At 45.0% G+C, this 19,285-nt stretch overlaps 1 protein-coding gene and 1 long non-coding RNA gene across 4 annotated transcripts in view; both read left to right on the forward strand.

The window, feature by feature from the left end:
• LOC143930456 (uncharacterized) overlaps positions 1-19,285 on the forward strand; it is a 195,943-nt gene that overhangs the window by 141,911 nt on the left and 34,747 nt on the right. The gene's annotated exons all lie outside the window — the stretch shown is intronic.
• Positions 1-19,285, forward strand: part of RPS6KB2 (ribosomal protein S6 kinase B2) — a 101,224-nt gene that overhangs the window by 47,192 nt on the left and 34,747 nt on the right. For all 3 annotated transcript variants that reach the window (XM_077454777.1, XM_077454775.1, XM_077454776.1), the window contains exons 9-12: positions 322-412; positions 6,921-7,028; positions 12,187-12,249; positions 13,926-14,003. In XM_077454777.1, coding sequence (XP_077310903.1) covers positions 322-412; positions 6,921-7,028; positions 12,187-12,249; positions 13,926-14,003 — 340 coding nt within the window. The remainder of the gene's footprint in view (positions 1-321; positions 413-6,920; positions 7,029-12,186; positions 12,250-13,925; positions 14,004-19,285) is intronic.

Here is a 19,285-nt window from a genome sequence, read left to right on the forward strand (position 1 = left end):
GAGACCACAAGATGAGTAGTAATGGCAGCAAAGTCCTAGCAACAAGGCAGGATGTGTGGACTCCATCTCTGAAAAAAAAATTTTGGCCAGGCTTCAGGTGGTACATACTACAGCCAAATGCATATTCCATATTAATGCATCTTTGTACCACAATCTGTGCAGAGATTTGCAGTTAGATTATACAAGTTATATCCCACCTCGACAGTATATTGTCTGGCCCACATTCAAGAGCATCCGCCTTTCATAAGACAAGTTGGTTAATTGATCGAAGATGTACTCGTGAATTAAGTATATCCTAATCATTTACCTTTTTAATTCTAGGGCACCTGAAATACTGGCACACAAAGGACACAACCGAGCAGTAGATTGGTGGAGTCTGGGGATTCTCTTATATGATATGCTAACCGGCTCAGTAAGCATTCTCTGATACAGGGTTAATTGTCCAAACATTGCTAATTGTCTAAATATGAAAGTCTTATTAAACCTAAATGCACACATTTTACTGTATTGTAGCCTAACAATTCTTAGATGTGATGGCTGCATTAGTTATCTTTCCTTTTATGTTCACCTGGTGATCCAGCTATTAAGTCTGTTTTTCAACAGTACAAGCTTGCAGATGTACTAACAATCCAATGTTAATATATGTATAGGTCTAATGTCGTCGTCTTCCCCCCCCCCCCCCCCCCTCGATAGCTTTGAAACATCACACAGTCAGGATTTCATACTGTCTATAAATGTGTTTAGCACTTTTATCAGATACTTTTGTTGGTACTTTTCCTAACTGGATAGAGAGAAATCAAAATTCTTTGGCATGTAAAACCGCTTCCTTTTTTATATGAATTTTTAACTGTGTATTTAGCCTGAATTTCAACTCTAAGACCAGGTTCACACTACTGTGGCTGCGATTTTGACCTGATGGCCAATTATGTAGTGCAACTTGGTTGCATCTTTAGATTTGGTTTGCATGTTCTTCGGGACTAAAATTGTGCTGGAATTGCACCAAAGTAGTACAGGACCTTATCTAAAATAGCACTGTGCTGATTTGATGTGAATGGACACCATTGAAAACCATGTGATTTCCATTGTAATGTGATTTTTCCCAAGTTCGTCTTTCAGGACAGCCACCTTTGAGAGACACTGGCTCCTCCCCCTCTTAGGAAACACCGCCTTCAATTTCACAATTTAAGCCTCCTCCTCTCTCCGTCCCTCAGTTATGGTGTTTCCTCCGGTGGGGAGACACCGCTACTGAACCTTAGCTAAATCAGTTGGCGAGACTGAAGCTATCTGAGCGGGGCTCCGGCCCCACTCGGCAGTCCGATCGTCTATCGGTCTACTTTCGGCAGTCCGGTCAGCTGGGGAGCTGAATTTTCGTACTGACCGCTTTACATGTGCTCTAAACTTCGCTTGGGGAAAGCAGGAAGTTTGTGAGGTCCATCTGTTTGTTCGCCCAGTCGGGTGTTACAACGGGGTCGGCAGTCGGGTCGGCCAGGGAGCTGGATTTTCGTACTGACCGTTTTACATGTGCTCTAAACTTCGCTTGGGGAAAGCAGGAAGTTTGAGAGGTCCATCCGTTCGTTCGCCCAGGAGGGTGCTTCAACGGGTTAGGCAGTCCGGTCGGCTGAGGAGCTGAACTCTTGTACTGACCTTTTTTTACACGCACTCCAATCTTCGCTTGGGGAAAGCAGGAAGTTTTTGGGGAGGTCCATCCTTTCGTTTCGCCCAGTGGGGCGCTGCAACGAAGACGTCCAAGGTCCCCCTGTGTTTGCAGTCGGCTTGGAGCTGGAGGCCGGACCAGATGACGGGCGACGTCAGTTCTGGTGGGGGCAGACATCTTCGTTGGACCCGCGTCTTCCGGTTCCGGACGCGGTCGGAAGGAGGACCAAGCGTTCGGCTGGTGCGGCCTCTCTTTCTAAGTTGTACAGGCAGCTGTTGGAGGCACGTTCGTACCACTCTTCCTCAACAGGAGAATGTCCGAAGCAGTGGCTTCAGGAGCTCCTGGAGTTAACGGCACCAGCCACTCAAAGGTAAGGAAAACCCTGGGGAGGGGTTCCCTTACTTTATAACCAGTAGCTCCACTGGTGTTTTTTTTCCCCCTAGGTGGTCGGGGGGAAGGGCAGTGCGTCTGGGATCCAGGTGGAGATTGATCCTGGGGGGGGGGGGGGCACTCCCGGTGGTCCTCTTAAGTAGTGCTGGGGTTTCTTTTTCTTTTTTAAATTTTATGCTGCCCTCTCTTTTATTTCTATGTCTCAGAAAGACATGAGCAAGTCCCCCCTTGGTTCTAGGAGGGAGTGTCCTTCATATAGAGCCTCTTTTGGGGAATTCCTGGTTCAAGGCACTTTGTAAGGAGTGTTTTGAAGCCCCGGATAGCTCAGTCGGTGGAGCATCAGACCTTTAACCTGAGGGTCCAGGGTTCAGGTCCCTATTTGGGTGCCATCAGGGAGCAGACAGCAGAACAGGGTGCAGATCTGGCGGCTTCTGTGAAGGTTCCAGTGGCCTCAGCTCCAAAGCACTCTTTCACCAGCACAGCAGAGTGTTCCACCTAACCCGATGGATGTTCCTCCTGCAGGTTAAGGGAGAATCCAGAGGGTTTCAGAGAGGAAGTTGAGGAAGAAGTTGACAGTGCCGTCTCAGACTCCCAAGGGGAATCTGATGGTGAGGGCTTGGATGGGGAACCCAAAAGAACCTCACGGTATAAACTTCCCCTGGATGAAGTGGATAAGCTCTTGGGAGCTATTCATACCACTTTAGGTATACAAGAGAAAAAGAAGGCATTGTCACCCCACGATCAGATGTACTAGGGCCTGGGGGAAGCGGGTGTTCCCGGTTCATGACATCTTGATCGATGCCATCAGGAATGGCAGGGTCCGAAAGAAAACCTTTCCTTTCTGGTGCATTAAAACAAAGGTTTCCTTGGGTGGACGAGGAAGCTCTTGTCTGGAATAAAATCTCCCAGGTTAGATGCTGCCTTTCTTCAGATGTCCAGGCATACTGACCTGTCCTTGGGGACATGGGGATACTTTCAGACCCTATGGTCTGAAGGATGGATTCACTTCTGAAGGATGCATGGGATTTCTCATAAGAAAATCTTTAAGCCTGCCATAGCAGCCACAGTGGTGGCTCGTAATATGAAGTGTTGGCTTATCCAGATTAATGCATGAAGCAATGACGGCAGAGGAGACTTTTTTACCCTCCTTTCCCATGCTGCTTAAGGAGTTAGCATACACTGCGGATGCTTCGGCTCAATCCAGGTGAATGTATGCAAGGTCTTCGGCTCTGACCAACTCAGCCTGGAGGGCCTTAAGGCTGAAGACATGGCAGGGGGACAAGGCGTCCAAAGCAAAGCTCTGTGGAATCCTTTTACAGGAGACCTGCTGTTTGGGCCAGGTCTTGAAGCAGTGCTAGATCGCACGGCTGATAAGAAAAAGGCCTTTTCCCTTAAGAGGAAATAGGGTGAGCAGAGAAAAAAAAAAAAGGGGCCTTCCTCCCCCAGTGGGAGATGATCGCCTCCAATCAGTTTGTGTTGGGGATCATCAGAGGAGGTTACCGGTTGGAGTTTGCAGAGCTCCCCCCTTTTGAGACTCCTTGTCACTGAGCTGCCAAAGTGTGCCCTTCTTTCCTCTCCAGGAGTTGGAGGAACAGGAGGTGGTAATACAGGTCCCAGCAGGATAGTCAGGCAAGGCTTCTATTCTCACATTTTTGTGGTTCACAAGCCTTCGGAAAAGTTCAGGCTCATCCTGAAGCGTCTGTGTGTCTTAGTCGCCTACAGAAGGCTTTGGTTGGTTTTGGTCACTGGGTGAGGGCACCTCTTTCACCAAAACTGTTTTAGGGCATCGATAGTAAGGATGCATACCTGCATGTTCCCATCGCAGAGAGCCACCAGCGTTTCCTCAGGCTGGCAGTGATAACCTCTGTAGGGGTGCTACACCTTCAGTTCAAAGCACTTCCCTTTTGGGCTATCCCCTTCCCCCTCGTATCTTCACCAAAGTGATGGTAGAGGTTCTGGCTTTCCTGCGTCTCAGGGGAGTCTCTGTGATCGTGTATCTTGACGATCTTCTCCTGTTTGTCCCTTCTCTGGCGCAGTTGATTTGGGTTCCACAGGTAACAAAAGACCTGTTAGTGAGCCTGGGTTGGCCTCTGAACCTAGAGAAACCCAACTTAAAATCCTTCCCAAGGGGTCACCTTCCTGGGGTAGGTGCTGGGCTCAACAGAACAAAAGGTCTTCCCTCCTTGGAGAAAATCCAGAAGGTAGACAAAGCACTGTTGTTTCTCCAGGGCAACCGTCAGAACTCAATGAGGAAGGGCAGGTTGAGCTTACTGACATCCACGCTCCCAGCAGTTCAGTGGACGGGGTCACGTTACCGTCCTCTGCAAACTATTCATCTTGAAGGTTTGGGACCACAGTCAGGGGTCTTGGGACTCTTTGGTTTCGGTTCCAACTCAGGTAAAGAGATCCCTTTGGGAAAGGGAGCACGTTTGTCACAAGGCCTAGAATGGATTTTGCCAATATCCAGGATGGTTACAACCGATACGAACGGCTTAGGTTGGGGTACACACCTAGACTCCCGTTTTGGTATAGGGTACCTGGGAGAGGAAGGAGTCTAAGAGATCCTCAATTTGGAGGGAGTTGAGAGCAGTAGATCTGGTTCTCAGGACCTTTCAGAGAGTGCTCTGGAGACTTCATGTAAGAGTCATGGAGACAATCCCGTGACAGTGGCTTACGTCAACAAAACGGGGGCTCCTGGAGCAGATCCTTATGGGCCCTAGCGAAAGCCATCCTCAGATGGGCCGAATGTTAAATTCCTGTCCTTCCAGTAATCCGTTTGAAAGGAGAGCAAATTCTGGTATTAGGTTTCCTCAGCAGGAGAACACGGGAAGAAAGCAACCAGGTTCTCAAGCAGGAGGTTTTTCGAAAAGATCACCCAGAGGTGGGGGATTCCTTCGATAGACCTCTTTTGCCTCAGGGGAAAACGCAAAAGAAGCCATCTCCTGTTCCATGAACAGGGGAGATGGGAGGTCGGGAGCAGACGCACTAAAGCACAGAGTTAGGGTTTCTCTAGGTGCTATGCTTTCCCCCCTCCCATTCTGATTCCTGCAGGGTCAAGGAAGTTTCAGGTGGAGATTACTACCTTTTTCTAATCGCACCTCATTGGCCCAGGAGGCCGTGGTTCTCCATTCTGAAGGGCCGGTCTGTGGAACCCCCCCGGGTTTTCCCGGTCTAGGAGTGTCTCCTTTCCCAGGGTCCAATCTGCTGTCCCCAGGTGGATCCTTGCAGCTTGGCTACTGAGGAGGAATTGCCTAAGGGCAAAGTCTCAGACTGTTTAGTAGCCACTCTTCTTCTGTATGGCAGGTAAATAGAAACTCAGACCATTTTCTTGAAGGTAGGGGGCCGTGATCGTATAGTGGTTAGTACTCTGCGTTGTGTCCGCAGCACCCCCGGTTCGTATCCGGGTCACGGCACCAAGGCGGTTCAATAGCTGGTTCTCAGAGAACTCTTTCAATGTGCACAGCCTTGTAGCCGTTCTAGAGTTCCTGCAGTCAGGGGCAGATAAAGGTTTAGCCCCTGAAACATTGAAGAGTCAGGTTTTCGCTTCAAGCGTATTTCTGGAAAGGCATCTAATATCAGACCTTGGGTTAGTAAGGTTCCTTAGAGCCTTAAGTAGGCAAAGACCAAGCCTTTGGTCGCCCCCTTCCCAGTCGGGATCTTTCATTAGTTTTACAGGTTCTCACAAAAGAACCTTTTGAGCCATTGGAATCTTGCTCGTTATGGTTGATCACTCTCAAAATTGTTTTTTGGGGCGATCACTACGGCAAGGAAAGTGAGTAAACTCGAAGCCCTGTCTGTTAGGGCACTCCTTTTCCGGACCATTCAGTTTTTAAGACAGATCCGGCCTTTTTACCTAAGGTAGCCTCTAATCCTCAGAGTCCAAGAGATTATGCTGCCTGTTTTTTCGTTCAAAGCAGTGAGAGAACAGGAACACATCTTAATAAATTGGACGTTAGAAGATGTGTCCTTCATTATTTAGATTGCACAAGTCTGATTCACTTTTAGTGTTCTTTTCAGGGGCTAGGAAGGGTTCCAAAGCCTTTAGACGTACGATAGCCAGATGGTTAATGTCAGCCATTGGGGCAGACTTGCGTGGTTGGGGTGTTAGAGTCTCCAGTTGGAATTAGAGCACACTCAACCAGGGCAGTGGCAACTTCGCAGGCAAAGTGGGCTGGTGCGTCTCCTGAACAGATCTGTAGAGCCACAACGTGGTTCAGTTTTTCTACGTTCGTGAAGCACTATAGACTGGATCTTCTGTCAGCCAAAGACCAAGCCTTTAGTCGTAAAGTGCTGCAAGCAGTGGTCCCACCCTAAGACAAGGTACTCGCTTATCCTCTCAAAGGTGGCTGTCCTGAAAGACGAACTTGGGGAAAAATTGAGTTACGTACCGGTAACATCCTTTTCCGGGAGTCTTTCAGGACAGCACCGGTTCCCACCCAGGTTTTTGGAGATCTTCGGGAACTCATCACATGAGACCGTCAGGTAAGATTAGAAGTTTGATTGTTTATTTTGACGTGTTCTTGTGTCTCCCCAGTTGGCCGGAGGTACTCTGGAAGAACTGAGGGACGGAGAGAGGAGGAGGCTTAAATTGTGAAATTGAAGGCGGTGTTTCCTAAGAGGGGAGGAGCCAGTGTCTCTCAAAGGTGGCTGTCCTGAAAGACTCCCGGAAAAGGATGTTACCGGTACGTAACTCCATTTTTTGTGCAACTTTGAAATTGTACTGGTGTTAACCAGGCTAAATGTTTCTGGGGACTACTCTGCAAGTAAGAGTGGCCTGTTTCTTGAGCACAGACATGCCTGAGCAGTATGTAACTGACCTCTGTCTCTCCTTCCCCTTTTTTTTTTTTTTTTTTTTTCATCCCTGTGTGATGAATAGCCTCCTTTTACTGGAAATAACAGGAAGAAAATCATTGACAAGATTCTAAAGGGCAAACCATTCTTCCCACCATACCTGACACCTGATGCCAGTGATCTCCTGAAGAAGGTAGCCTTGACAGTTTCAGGCATAATAAATTCTACATTGTACTTTTAAAGTGGGCTGACAGTTGCCTAGTATTAGAGCATTGGCCTGCAATATTCCTAAAGCCAATAGAAACTAGACAACATTTGGCCCATGTGTACTGGAGTTGGTCTGACAGAAGCCAGCCATTCGGCCAGTATCTGTGGAAAGGTCATGGCTGAAAGGTCTGCTGACCAGCTCCTTAACCAGAGTATTCTGGGGGAGGGGGGGGGGTATTCCCCTCTAAGAACACAATAGCACAGCAGGGGGGATCGCTGTACTAACATTGGATAGTTAGTATATCGGCTCCTCCTGAGCTGCCATTTTTTTTATTTTATTTTTCCCGGTTGGCATAAAAAAACTACTAGTGTGTACTAGGCTTTATTGTCCAGCTGTTCAGCAGGGGCTTGCTCCCAGTGACAGTATAGATGCTTCATTGTATAAAGTTTGTTTGTGTGGTTTTTTTTTTTTTTTTTTTTTTTTTTTTTTATGTTTAAATATATATGTTTGTGTTGGAGAGATCTCTCTATCAGCTTACATAGGTCTTCTTGGAGAAAATAGCGAGCCTCTATTTGCCCCCAACTCTCCTAGATGGCTGCAGCACCAATCCCAGCTGCAGCTGTCCCCTGCCGGTGCTACCCCAAGAGCTGAGTGATGGAACACTGCTGATCGGTCAGTTCTCCCCTGTGCTCTGAGGCACTGGGCTGTGGAGGGAGCTGCAGATGGCTCAGTATGTCCCTGAGGCTGAATCCAATGCTGGTCCAGGCATCTGGGTGGATCCTTACTGTAAAGTCGGGATCTTTCCCGAGCCTGAACCAGTTGAGTGACATCAGCCCACAGCAGAATTTAGCCTGCTGCCGACTGAAACTGGGTCACAGAAGTGCAGAACTAACTGCACTCCAGTGATTCATAGAAGTATAGCCAAAATGGCTTTTGCTATACTTTTGCTTTAATAGGCAGGACTGTGACATCCGTTACATTAACCAAGAACAGTCATTCTTCACTGAACTAACAGCTTTAAGCTTATAAGGGCAAATGTGATTATTGTAGATTTACTGCAGTTTGCATATTGTCATTGCGTTTTTTTCTGCCTGAATATATAATTTCTTCTCTCTTGCATATATAGCTAAATAAGTTTACATAAAGCATGAGACTATTAACCACTTCAGCCCTGGAAGGTTTTACCCACTTTCTGACTACCCTTATTGTTTAAAAAAAAAAAATTACTTTTGTTATAATGCATATCCAAAAAAAGTTAAAAAAACCTAATATCTTTATCAATTTAGGCCAACATGTATTATTTTACTTATATTTGTTAAAAAAAAATCCCAATAAGTGTATAGTGATTTGGTTTGCACAAAAGTTATAGCCATTACAAAATGGGGGATTGATTTTAGGGACTTTTTTTTTTTTTTTTTTTGTTACTGGTAATGGTGGCGATCTACCACTTTTAGTAGAACTGCAACATTGCAGCCGACAAATCTGACCCTAAGTTACTTTTTGGGGACCAATGACCCCAATACAGTGATCAGTGCTTTAAAAAAAAAAAAAAAAAAAGCACTGATACTTTTTATAAATGACACTGTCAGGGAAGGGGTTAACTACAGAGGCGATCAAGGGGTTAAATGTGTTTCCTGTGCCGTCTCTCGTGTGAACAATCAGCGGGTTGCAGTGGCCACTGGACTCACTGATTGGCTCCTGCTGTGTGCAGTCACAGCAGGAGTGGCGCACGCACCCCCCTAAACCACATGCACAAAATCGCATACAGGTACGTGATTTTGCACACCCGGGCCTCTCTGCCGCAGTAAATGTATGCTGGGCGGTCCAGAAGCCGTTAAAGAATTTTTTTTTTTTTCATGTGTGGTATATTCGTACATCGTCGATGTCCCTGCAAGCTGGAAATCATTAAAGTAGACCTCACTCTTCCAAGGATCTTTACTTCTGGGTCCCATGCTGAGTTTCTGGCCTGCTGCATTATAAGCACAGGAAGTCCGCTACTCAAACTTTCTGAAATGAATGCAAAGTATCCTCTGATTTAATAAGGTGGAAAGTGTGATGACACTGCACTGCCTCTTTCTACCTTGTCCAAACAGAACGATTGCATTCATTCAGAAAATGCGAAGCGTTCTTTGACTGGTGATGAGTGTCCAATCTCCTGTAGTGGTCTCCAAGCTGCTTAGCACAAGACCCAGAAGCAAATATAGAGCGAGATTACTAATTGCATACTGTAGTTAATCCATCCAGTTCAAGCCACAGAAACACACACATATTGGGATAGAGCCTGCTTAGGTGCCCCCATTGCAAGCTGCTTGCTCTGGAGGCACTCAGCAGGAGGGAGGGGCCAAGTACACCAGCGAGGGACTTGAGAAGAGAATGGGAGCAGCTTTGTACAAATCCACTGCACAGGATGACATGTTTGTAATTTTTTTTTTTTTTTTTTTGACCACTGGGCACTTAAACACCCTTAATAACCAGACCAATTTTCAGCTTTCGGTGCTCTTACATTTTGAATGACAATTACTCAGTCATGCAACACTGGACCTATATGAAATTTTTGTCCTTTTTTTCACACAAATAGAGCTTTCTTTTGGTGGTATTTAATCACTGCTCGGTTTTTTATTTTTGTGCTATAAAAGAAAAAATACCGAAAATTCTGTATAAAAAAAATAAATTGTTTCTGTTATAAAATTTAACAGTTTAGTAATTTTTTTTTCTTCATAAATTTTGGCCAAAATTTATATTACTACATATCTTTGGTAAAAATAAGTACAAATTGGTGGATATTATTTGGTCTTTGTGAAAGTTATAGAGTCCACAAGCTATGGTGCCAATATCTGAAAATTGATCGCCCCTGAAGTACTGATGGCCTATTTCAATTCTTGAGACCCTAACATGCCAAAGTAAAGTACAAATACCCCCCAAATTACCCCTTTTTGGAAAGAAGACATTCCAATGTATTTAGTAAGGGGCATGATGAGTTTTTTGAAGTTGTCATTTTTTTCCCACAATTCTTTGCAAAATCAAGTTTAATTTTTTTACTTTTTTTTTTTTTTTTTCACAAAATTGTCATATTATCAGTTTATTTCTCACACACAGCATATGCATACCACAAATTACACCCCAAAACATTCTGCTATTACTCCTGAGTACGGCAATACCACATGTGTGAGACTTTTACACAGCGTGGCCACATACAGAGGCCTAGCATGCAGGGAGTGCCATCAGGCGTTCTGGAGCACCATCAAAATCATAATTTATTTGCTAGAAAATTACATAGAATCCCAAAACATTATATATGTGTGTTTTTTTTTTTTTTTTTTTCTTTTAGCAAACACCCTGGAGAATACAATGGTGGTCGTTGTAACTTTTTATCTCGCACGGTATTTGCGCAGCAATTTTTCGAACGCTTTTTTTTTTGGAAAAAGTTTTGTGCAAAAAAAAAAAAACAGTAAAGTTAGCCCAATTTTTGCATAATGTGAAAGGTATCTATTTACTCAGCGTAACTTCATCTAACATGTCACTCTTCAAAATTGCACATGCTCGTGGAAAGGCGCCAAACGTCGCTACTTAAAAATCCCCATAGGCAACGCTTTTTTTTTTTTTTATACTGGTTATGTTTTGAGTTACAGAGGAGGTCTAGGGCTAGAATTATTGCTCTCGCTCTAACGTGCGCAGCGATACCTCACATGTGTGGTTTGAACACCGTTTTCATATGTGGGCGGGACTTACGTATGCGTTCGCTTCTGCATGCAAGCACATGGGGACAGGGGCGCTTTAAGAAAAATTTTATTTTTCATTTTGCTTTACTTTATTTTAGTTTTGACATTTTTTATTTTTTATTTTTTTCCCCAAAAATAAATTTTTTGATCACTTTTATTCCTATTACAAGGAATGTAAACATCCCTTGTAATAGGAATATGGCATGACAGGTCATCTTTACAGTGAGATATGGGGTCAATAAGACCCCACATCTCACCTCTAGGCTGGAAAGCCTGAACTAAAAAAAAAAAAAGGATTCTGGCTTTGATCGTATTGGCGAGTCGGTAGAAGCACCGGAGGGCGGCGGGAGGGGGGGGGGGGGGGGAATTGCAGGTTATCACCGACTATGGCTGGGTATCTCCGAGTATGGCCATTTATTGCAGGGTGTTGTGGGGTTAAATTTCGGTGAGCAGCGATGTGGGCACTGCAGATGCAGCCCACAGCGCTGCTGACACCAATCTCTTCCCCCTCCGCTGTACCGAATGGTACAGAGAGGGGGAGGGAGGAACCGGCGTCATAACATGACGCCGGTTTGTTTACAAGTGATCACTCCGTCATTTGACGGAGCGATCACGTGGTAAACGGCCGCGATGATACTGTGGACCCGGCGGTCATGGATGCTGTCGAGTGCGCGCCCCAAGGGGCACGCGAGAGCGGAATTCTGGGAGGACGTCATATGACGGCTCCAGCAGCTTGAGAGGTCAGGCCACGATGACATCACACACGCACGTATGCATAGAAGTCATGCTTACTGGCTGCTACATATCTGAATATCTCCTCAATGATGCATGTTTAGGAGATATTTACTGTACCTACAGGTAAGAGCAGGGGTGGACTGACAACTCATGGGGCCCCCGGGCAATATGAGATTATGGGGCCCCCAGGCAATCAGACAGGTAGGTACTGGAGAGGTGGGGAAGCTATAATATAAGCATTTTTAGACCAAACGGATGTCGGTAAGGGACATTTCAGAGGCAGATGTAAAAAAACACAGATTTTTACATATTATCCCTGGTTTTACTGAGGCTAGCTACCCTGGTGGGGCCCCCTAGTGGCACGGGGCCCTCGGGCAGTGCCCGAGTGGCCCAATGGTCAGTCCGCCCCTGGGTAAGAGTTATTATAGACTTACCTGGAGGTACAAGTAAAAAAGCAGACTTTACTATCGCTTTAAAATATTTCTAAACTGTAATTGGTAAACATGACTGTGGATATGACTATGAAGTTTATTATTTATTTATTTTTTTTGTTTTGAAAAAAATCTTTTTTTACTTTGCAATGACTACCTCATGCAGTAAACCCTTTCACAGCTTAGCCAACCTTACCTAGGAAGTCCCTGCTCATAGTAACTGTTACATGCTTTATTTTTATTTTCATTCTGTTTCAGTTGTTTAAGAAGAATCCTACGCAGAGACTCGGATCAGGACCTTCTGATGTGGCAGATATCCAGGTCTCCTAAATCAATCAATATTTTTAATATTTGACAAATGTTTGTTTCAAGTGTCGCTTTCAGTTAATACAAGTAAGGCATTTGATAGTCCTTTGAATGAATAATCAATTTTATGGGTTAAAGGACACCAATTAACCAAAACGTAATTTAGTTGTGCTAAAACTAATGACACTTTTTCCATTTTGGTTAGAATAAGGGAGTTGTAACCCCTGTCAGTGTTTGTTTGTTTTTTTTTTTGTTTTGTTTTTTGCCATCTGTTTCATTGGGGATGTTTCTTTTCACTTCCTGTCCCATAAACAAAGCATTAATTTGAGAGGAAAACCCACAAGTGAGTATCCCTAGTCACCAGAACTAGTATCTCCATCAAAAGATTTCCCTTCTAGTCCTATTTTGGTGAATTCCTCAATTTTGTGAATTTCCTTAATTTTTCACTCTAAGTGATATTGGTAAATAGGATGAATCTCCCCAATGGGAGCACAGACAACAATAAAAAATGAGGTCCTCGTGTATTGTCCACCTTTGCACATTTACCGTTTACTTCAATAGACCTCTTTAATGAATTGATGTAAAATAAAGTGATTAAGTCTTGTTTTTTTCCTATAAAAAACAAACGTTCTACTTGCCTCCTCTGTGAAATGGTTTTGCACAGAGAAGCCCAGATCCTCCTTCTCTGGTCCCTCTTCTGTGCTCCTGGCCCCTCCCTCCTGTTCAGTCTCCCTACAGCAAGCAGCTTGCTATGGGGGCACCCGAGCCGAGTCACCGCTCCCTGTGTCCATTCAGACACGGAGCCCTGACCCGGCCCCACCCCCTCTCTCCCCTGATTGGCTATCCCACGTTGACAGCAGCGGGAGCCAATGATGCCATTGGCTGAGACACGGTAATCCAGAAGGAAAATCTTGGACAGCTGAGACAATCATAACATCGCTGGACAAAGAGGGTAAGTGTTAGGAGGGTTGCTGCACACAGGATTTTTATCTTGATGTATAGAATACATTAAGATGAAAAGAAGCTTCTGCCTTTACAATCTACCTCCCACATAAAGGAATGTTTGAACGTAAATGCTTTGCACTACATATTTTAAATATCACCGTGTTGGCCAGAGTGAGTATAATTCTGGACCCATTATTCACAGTTAACTCTAAACGGATGACCTATAGGGGCTTTAAAAGAGTCACCTATGGAAAATATAGGGTACTGAAGTTTGTTGTCATTTCACGAGCTTGTGTAGTTATAAGGTTTGATATGCTTGGTTATCTATTTACTTGATGCAACCTTATCTTTTTTATATTTTACTAAAGATGTAGTAATTAGTGGAGTTTGTGTGCCCTAAATAACTTTTATTAAATGCACCATTTCAGTAAATACACTAAACGCTTGTACTAATAGCTTGTGACACAAAAATCTGACCTATTTTTTATTTTATATGGTATTCTCTTTCAGAAAATATGTAATGTTTTTGATGTTTTCTGTTATCTTCAGGCATAAAATGGTTTTATTTAAATGTTTGCAAAACAGGCTTTTGGCAGCTAAAGGGTTAAACAGACCCTGTCAGATGTCTAAAGATTTAAAACTGTTCAGTCCTTGCAAGAAAAGTATTATACTTCTTGGCTAGGCCACTTTTGCTGCCAAGTCTGTCTTTCTTGCTGACCCCATTTCCTGTTCATTCTGAATTGCAGAAGCACCGTTTTTTCAGACACATTCAGTGGGATGACCTGCTGCATTGTAGAATTGAGCCCCCATACAAACCCTACCTGGTGAGTACATACTGTAAGTTGGCAGACAAACGGAAGCATTGAACAATACCAATGTCACTTTTCTTGTCACTTTTCTTTCTTATTGGCCGGAATTCTTCTTTTTTTTTTTTTTTTTTTTTTTATATATATATATATATATATATATATATATATATATATATATATATATATATATATATATATATATATATATATATATATATATATATATATATATATATATATATATATATATATATATATATATATATATATATATATATATATATATATTCTGTTCTCCTCCCTTGTTGTTCATGCTTCTTGATGCTTTTGTGTCTGTGTCTTTTTTTTTGGCCCCTCAGAAAAAAAAACATGTTTTTACTAGTTGCCTATATATGTAAAGAAAGCAAAATGGCTCCTGAATTTACTCTCCTTTTTTATAGCTGCCAGATTTACCTTGACAATAAATTGTTTGGGCCAAGTTAACCCAAAACAATGTTCATTAACAACTGATGTGGCCAATGTGTGCACTGTAGTAGCAATAGCTGCATCAGTTAGAGGTGCTGTGTTTCGGCCACAGTACAGGCAACTTTTGTCTGCTGCTAGAACTACATTGAATTGATTTGTCTTGACTGCTTCTCTTTGATGGGGGGCCAACACTTAGTAGCTGTTGAGGTCTAGTCTCCAAGACCAAGTATTGCCCCTGATAGATCAACTTGGTTCCTGTTCACACCACAAAGCAGTTCAGGAAACCCACGTTCTATGTGCATTTCTAGCACCAGGTTCAAAACCCACTGAAGTTGTTTCACAGTTGTTGTGATAAAATACAGAATAGCACACCCACTTGAAAGATCTTCCTTGGACATATTTTAAAGTGATCTATTAAGGACAGCTTTTACCATGGAAGCTCCCCTCTTGGCACTGTAGGTTGCTGCTGCCCAAGTTAAAGGAGTGCAGGCACATATTTATGAACTAGCTTCTGAATGTCAGCCTTCATTCCATGGCAGGTGTCGCTAAACTTTCTAGACAAAAGGCCAGTTTACTGTACTTTAGATTTTAGGGGACCAGACTGTGGCCAGTGGGAGTAAAAAATATGTCAATCTTGGTGATTAGTGGGAGTTAACTTGCATAGCGCTTGTGGTCAGTAGTAGGAATGCCTGTCATTGGTGTCAGCGGAAGAATGGTGTCCTATCATTGGTAGAGGTGTTTGGCTTAAAGAATACCTTTTCCTCACTTAGTGTAAGTGTTTGATTTATGTAATGTGAGTAGTGGAAGTGGACAATTTTTAAAGACTTGGTGTGATTGGTCTCACAACTGTGGTAAGTGGTGAAGCGCATTGTAAATCAAACATTTTTAAACTTTTTCTTTTGAAGACAATTTTGTTAAAGGACCTTACAGTAATGCTTTGTGGTCAAAACTTTGAAGGCCACTTCTAAACTTATATTGAATTGTACGTGGATGTACCAGGGTTCTAGTGGTCTCTTCCAGTTTTGAGCTGATAGTGGGTGACACACATCTTCTAGTTTGAAATGGATGTAAGCTCGGTGTACTTCTCATTTGCTCAACTCAAGTTTCTTTAACGTACATCACGGGACCCAGAGCCACAGTAATAACTCTATGGATTATATGGCACCTTCAGGTGATGGACACTGGCACACCCTAAACAGGAAGTTCAATTCCCCATATAACCCCTCCCCTTATCAGGATTACCTACATTTTTTTTCACCAGTGACTTGGGTGACTTATTCCTTACTGGGGCAACCCATGCAAATGGAGCCATTCAAAGTGTCGGTCTTTTCCAGGCCAAATTACGGTACCCGAGCCTCGTGACCGAAGAAACGAGGTTTTGCCTGTAACGCTTCTCTTTTTAGAGAGCTGGACCCTGGGATCCAGTATTTATTTATTTATTTATTTATTTTTTTCAGCCATATTCCTGGCGAGGTGCTTTTTACAGGCCCGGGGCTGTGGATCCCCACATTTAAGGGGGACCCCAGCCCTGAAAGTTTTCTAACGGAGCCCAGCGTGAGAGGGTCAAAGTTCAAGAAGTCTGTTACCACAGAACCCTGCAGCTGGATAAGGTAAAGGAGATTGCTAAGGAATTTTTCTGATTCTTGTTGGCTTTTGCCTTTTTAAAGTAAATGTTGCTATGCCTATAGTCACCACCAGGGGCTGTCGAGCACGTACCTGTTCATGCTTGTCAGTCTCGCCACTGTGTTTCAAGCTGCATGCTTCCTCCGGCCCAGGCTCCAGGTAAAGTTGTAGGAAAGGGGGGTTTGCTTCTCCCAGGAATGTTCCCCCCCCCCCCCCCCACCTAGAAGGCTTCCTCCAGGCAGAGGGAGTGTTTTGTACCGCTCTGCTCCCATCTCCATTACGGTGGTTCCCTTCGGCGGCTCTCCTCCTCCCCCAGTCCTCCATGCAGCTTGGTCCGGATCGGAGCCCACTTGCATGGGAATCAATCTAATTTAAAATTGATGGGGTGGGGGGGGGGCACGGTGGGTGGTTGGAGGAAGGGGGGGGGCAGGGCACTAATTGAGCTTCCACAACGCTGGCTGCATAGTTATAAAATGCACCTTTTTCAGATGCATACAGCTAGGAGGGACACAGAGTGGACGAGAGGCATGTGAGTGGGTGACACAGGCATTCCCCCAGGCACGTTTATTTTAAAGCATCAGGCTGAGCTTCATAGCAGTGGCAGTTGCTGGACTATTACTCAGCAATGGGTGCATTTTATTTTTTTTATTTTTTTTTGTGGTAGCGTTTTTGCTCAGCACTATGACCAGAGGAGGTGGTTCGAATGCCACAAAGACCAAGGACACAAAGGGGTTGCCCTTGGGTCCTAGGGATCCTCCCTCTGCAACACCATCCCGATCTAGAGGCTGGTCAGAGTGAACCATTAGTCATCAGGGGCTGCAATTGCTTCCGACACTGAGCAGGCTTTCTCCTCAGCTAGGAGTGGTTTAGCCGAATAGCAGCTTTAATCGCATCTTCAGAGTGGGGGAAAAAACGCATTAGGTCCCGTTTTTACTACACAGGGTCCTCAAACGGAGGAACTGTTGGAGAGGGAAGATGAATCCCCCTCAGGGGACAGTGAAGAGGCTGATTCCTCTTCTGTGGGATCAAGTTGGAAAGGACTTTCTTCAGCTTCTCATGCTGAGAAATTGGGTCCGCTGCACATTTAACCGACTCTGTTAAAAGGTAGCTTTCAGAGCCCACTTCCTGTTTGGGTTCACTAAAGCCTCCGCAAGCCTTGTGTGCCTTTTTCCTGTCCATTCATTACTAAGAGATTATGTATTTCCCTAATCGTCTTTCAGAACAGCCACTATGAGAGATAGACTCCTCCTCTTCCTCTGGAAACACTGCGCCAGCCCATAAATTCTTACTTCCCCTGCCGGACCTCAGTTATTAGTGTTTCCTCCGGCGGGGAGACACTGTGCAAGGAACCAGGCGATCAGTCGGGGAGGCTGTGGCCGTTTTGTCGTTAAAAGAACCCGGTTGAAAGAAGCAGGGGCTTCGTTTGGAAAAAGCTGGGTTCAAACCATTCGAAACCAACGTCCGCGTGTCGGACAGGTCAAACGGTTTACTTACCTCACCAGGTACTGCCACCCCTTCCGAAGTCGAGCGCGTCTTCAGGTCGTGGGGGACTCCCATCGCGTCTACAGGGACGCAGCTGGCAAGCCGTTCGGAAGATTTCCCTGTACATGGGTACAGTCCGCCCCCTTTTTTTCTTTGAACCGAGCGGGCCGAACGACGGGCGACGTCGTATCCGGCGGAAACGAAGGCTTGACCTCGAATACGATCGACTTCCAGTTCCGGGTCGTGGAGCTGATAGGAGGGCCGGGCACAAGCTGGAGATGAGTTCAGAACGTGCACAGGCAGCGTGGAACTCTGTAGTAAGCAGCCACCTGCAGTCATGTCGGAAGCTGAGGCTCAAACGACAGACTCCATCTCCAGCATTCCTAAGGTAAGAGCACCCTGGGGAGGGGTACTCTCTATCTAGGATCCCCCCACCCCAATGTATGGTTCTATCATGGGTGGGGGGGCAGACCCCCTGGGTGGCCAGGGGGGAGGGGAGGCTCAGATCCCTTCGTTTTAAAAAAGGGTCTAGTGCACTCCCAGGGTTGTATCCCAAGCTTTTGATTGACTTTGTCTTTTTCTGTTTTTTTTTTTTCTTTTTTCCTTAGAAAGCTACGGAAAAAAACTAGGTCTACGCATAGCTCTAAAAAGAAGTGTGCCTCCTGTAGGGACATTTTAGGGGAATCTTGGACCAAAGTGTTGTGCAAAGGCTGTATTGACTCCCTCGTTAGGGAAAGGGAATCAGAACAGGAGTCAGGACTAGCAGCTTCAGTCAAGGAGCTCTCGTCCACCTTCTCTTCTTTTAGGTCCCTTTTTGAAAAATTTCAGCTTCCCACGGGTCCATCTCCCCAGGATACAACCCCACCTCTAGCACAGAGTTCTGCTCCAGTCCAACCTGCTAGTACAGGGGGGACAGAGGTTGCAGGCCCTTCAGGGACAGGGAGGGAACTTCCAGACAGTTCCTCTTCCGATTCCCAGGAGGGTTCCGAGGGGGAGGACCAGGACGGGTCCAGGAAAGCCTCCAGATATAAGTTATCCCTTCATGAGGTAGAGGACCTCTTAAAGGCAATTTATGCAACCCTCGGTATCCAGACGGATAAAAAGCCCCTAACCCTGCATGACCAAATGATTCAGGTTTAGGGGAGCCAAAAAGAAGGGTGTTTCCAGTACACGAAGTTTTAATGGAAACAGTTAAAAAAGAGTGGCAGGATCCGGAGAGAAAACCCTTTTTATCTAGATCCCTCAAAAGAAGGTTCCCATTTTCAGAGGACCCGGCATGCCTTTGGAATAAAAATCCCAAATTGGATGCCGCGTTCTCCCAGGTCTCCAGACACACAGATTTGGCGTTTGAAGACATGGGGGGCCTTGGCAGATGTCATGGACAAAAGGATTGACTCTCTGCTTAAAAAGACGTGGGACTCGGCTATCGGCAATTTAAAGCCTGAAATGGCAGTTACAGTTGTGGCTCGCAATTTAGAGCACTGGCTCTCTCAGATCCAACAACATATTGAGGCAGGCACAGAATAAGGAAACCATTCTGTCATCCTTCCCTACTATGATGCGAGGGATCACTTACATAGCTGATGCCTCTGCTGAGTCCGTCCGCATGTCGGGCAGAACGGAGGCTCTAGCCAATTCGGCCAGAAGGGCCCTCTGGTTAAAAACATGGCCAGGGGATAATGCCTCCAAGATAAAGCTATGTGGGATACCCCTGACGGGGGACCTCC

Source organism: Lithobates pipiens, unplaced genomic scaffold (assembly GCF_037356315.1).
Source record: "Lithobates pipiens isolate NorthernLeopardFrog02 unplaced genomic scaffold, aLitPip1_a1.2 Scaffold_25, whole genome shotgun sequence".
In the NCBI taxonomy this organism is placed as follows: domain Eukaryota; kingdom Metazoa; phylum Chordata; class Amphibia; order Anura; family Ranidae; genus Lithobates; species Lithobates pipiens.